The following is a 1,901-nucleotide window of genomic DNA, read 5'->3' on the forward strand; positions in this document are numbered from 1 at the left end:
GTCGGCAAGCAATTTGGGCACAAACGCTTAAGCAGGTCCCTGCACCCATGTGGAAGGCCTCTGCCACAGCCTGCTCTCCAATCCTCGCCAGTCCTTTAGATGGTATAGGTAGCGCCCACAGAACTTCTTCCTCCGCCGCCTGCTTGGTCCTCCGGATCCGAGCGCCTCGTTCCACAAGAGAAACATCCCTTGGAAAGCTGACTGTATGACAAATACACTCACTCTGATCCCGAAATCAGAAATGCATGAACTCCTTTTTGTCTTAAAAAGACCCACCAACAAAGTTAAAACTTTATTGGGAAAAAAATCTTAACTTAAAGAAAGATTAATAAAACACAACCTACAATGGGCAAGAAGCGAGTGGACCGAGGCCCGCCATCGCGCAAGGATCGTGGCCGCGGCAAAGGCGATGGAGCCGCCCCAGCGCGTAGAGAGGAAGAGAGCGAAACCAGTTTTTCGTCGGCGCGCGTTCCCCCATGACGCTGCGCATGTGGGATTTTCAGCAGTGTGACTCGAAGCGCTGTACGGGGCGCAAGCTCTGCCGCCTGGGTTACATCAAGAGTATGAAGCCTGGCGCGCACTTCCGTGGACTTGTGCTCTCTCCCGCCGGTGAGCAAATCGTTTCTCCAGCCGATAGGACCATAGTGGAGGGCACGGGCATCTCGGTGATTGACTGCAGCTGGGCCAAGGTGCAGGAGCTTCCATACAAACAGCTACGCTCAGGCGTGCACCGCCTGCTACCATTCCTCGTGGCGGCCAACTCGGTGAACTATGGACGACCGCACAAGCTATCGTGCGCAGAAGCGATTGCAGCCACGCTGTACATTGTGGGGCTCAAGCAGGAAGCCACCCAGCTCATGGACGAATTCTCGTGGGGCGCCGAGTTCCTCAAGATCAACGCGGACTGTCTGGAGGCCTATTCTGCTTGCACCAACAGTACTGAAGTGGTGGAGGCTCAGGTATGGGGCTGGCTGCTTATTTTTTTATGCCATTTGGAGGTCGAAGGTGGTGCTGATTGGAGATACGATGCTAATTTTGTGGGCGTAGGACGCGTATCTGACCGCCTGCCAGACCGAACACATGGAACGCTTGCAGCGTATAAATTTGCCTAGTCTGGAGAGTGACGACGACGACGACGATGATGAGGAGGGAGCTGAAGAGGAGCTGGAGCTTGACCGCTTTGGAAACAGCATTCCGCGTGAAAAGCCGACGGCAGTGAAAACTGAGGAGGAAGCAGCCGCTGGTGAGCCTACAATGGAGCAGCAGCTCTACAAAAGCAAGACGTATGGGTTTCATACTGAAGAGCCTGATTCTGACCAAGAGATTGCCAACTTAACCAAAAACTTGCACATGTCCGCGGACTCGGTTAAAAAGACGCAAGAGCTGCGCGAAAAGATGAAACACGAGCGTGCGCTTGAAGTGGAGAAGCAAACTTATGCATACTCGTCAATGGAGAACGTCCGCCAGCAGCAGGTGGCGACTGTGTGCTTGGAGAGAACGGCAGTCGCTGTGTCTGGAGACGCCGTTCTGCAGCTTCCCGAGTCGGTTTTTCACCAGTGGGCGAAAGATTCCGAGAATCAGCAATAAGGCCTAGACCATGTTGGACGCGGTCGATCATTTTTCTCAAGCGCCGTCGCTATTGCAACATGTAATAAACGCTAGCCTATGCTATGCTGGAGGCCAAAACTCAAGATGAAAATGTCAGGCAAAAAAACAACGGAAGCACTGAGTCTGACCTGATCCTATGCACTAACATGTAACTCGGAAATGCTGTCCATTTGTCTTTTTCACGTAGCCTGATGCTCGATTTTCTTCTTACCCCTCTGGTGGAGTGTGCTCTGCGTCCGTCGTCCGTAACGGGCTAGGGTTCTAAAATGTAACGCTATTACGCGGCTGCCGAG

General features: G+C 53.0%; 1 protein-coding gene across 1 annotated transcript; it reads left to right on the forward strand.

Annotated features, from left to right (window-relative positions):
• Positions 1-343: 343 nt before the first annotated feature.
• Positions 344-1,587, forward strand: PITG_20274 (uncharacterized protein; the record flags this gene model as incomplete). The annotated part of the gene is made up of 2 exons (XM_002895309.1): positions 344-959; positions 1,048-1,587. 2 exons carry the CDS (start codon positions 477-479, stop codon positions 1,585-1,587), a joined length of 1,023 nt encoding a protein of 340 aa, XP_002895355.1.
• Positions 1,588-1,901: the final 314 nt, after the last annotated feature.

Source organism: Phytophthora infestans, genomic scaffold (genome assembly GCF_000142945.1).
Source record: "Phytophthora infestans T30-4 supercont1.199 genomic scaffold, whole genome shotgun sequence".
NCBI lineage: Eukaryota > Oomycota > Peronosporomycetes > Peronosporales > Peronosporaceae > Phytophthora > Phytophthora infestans.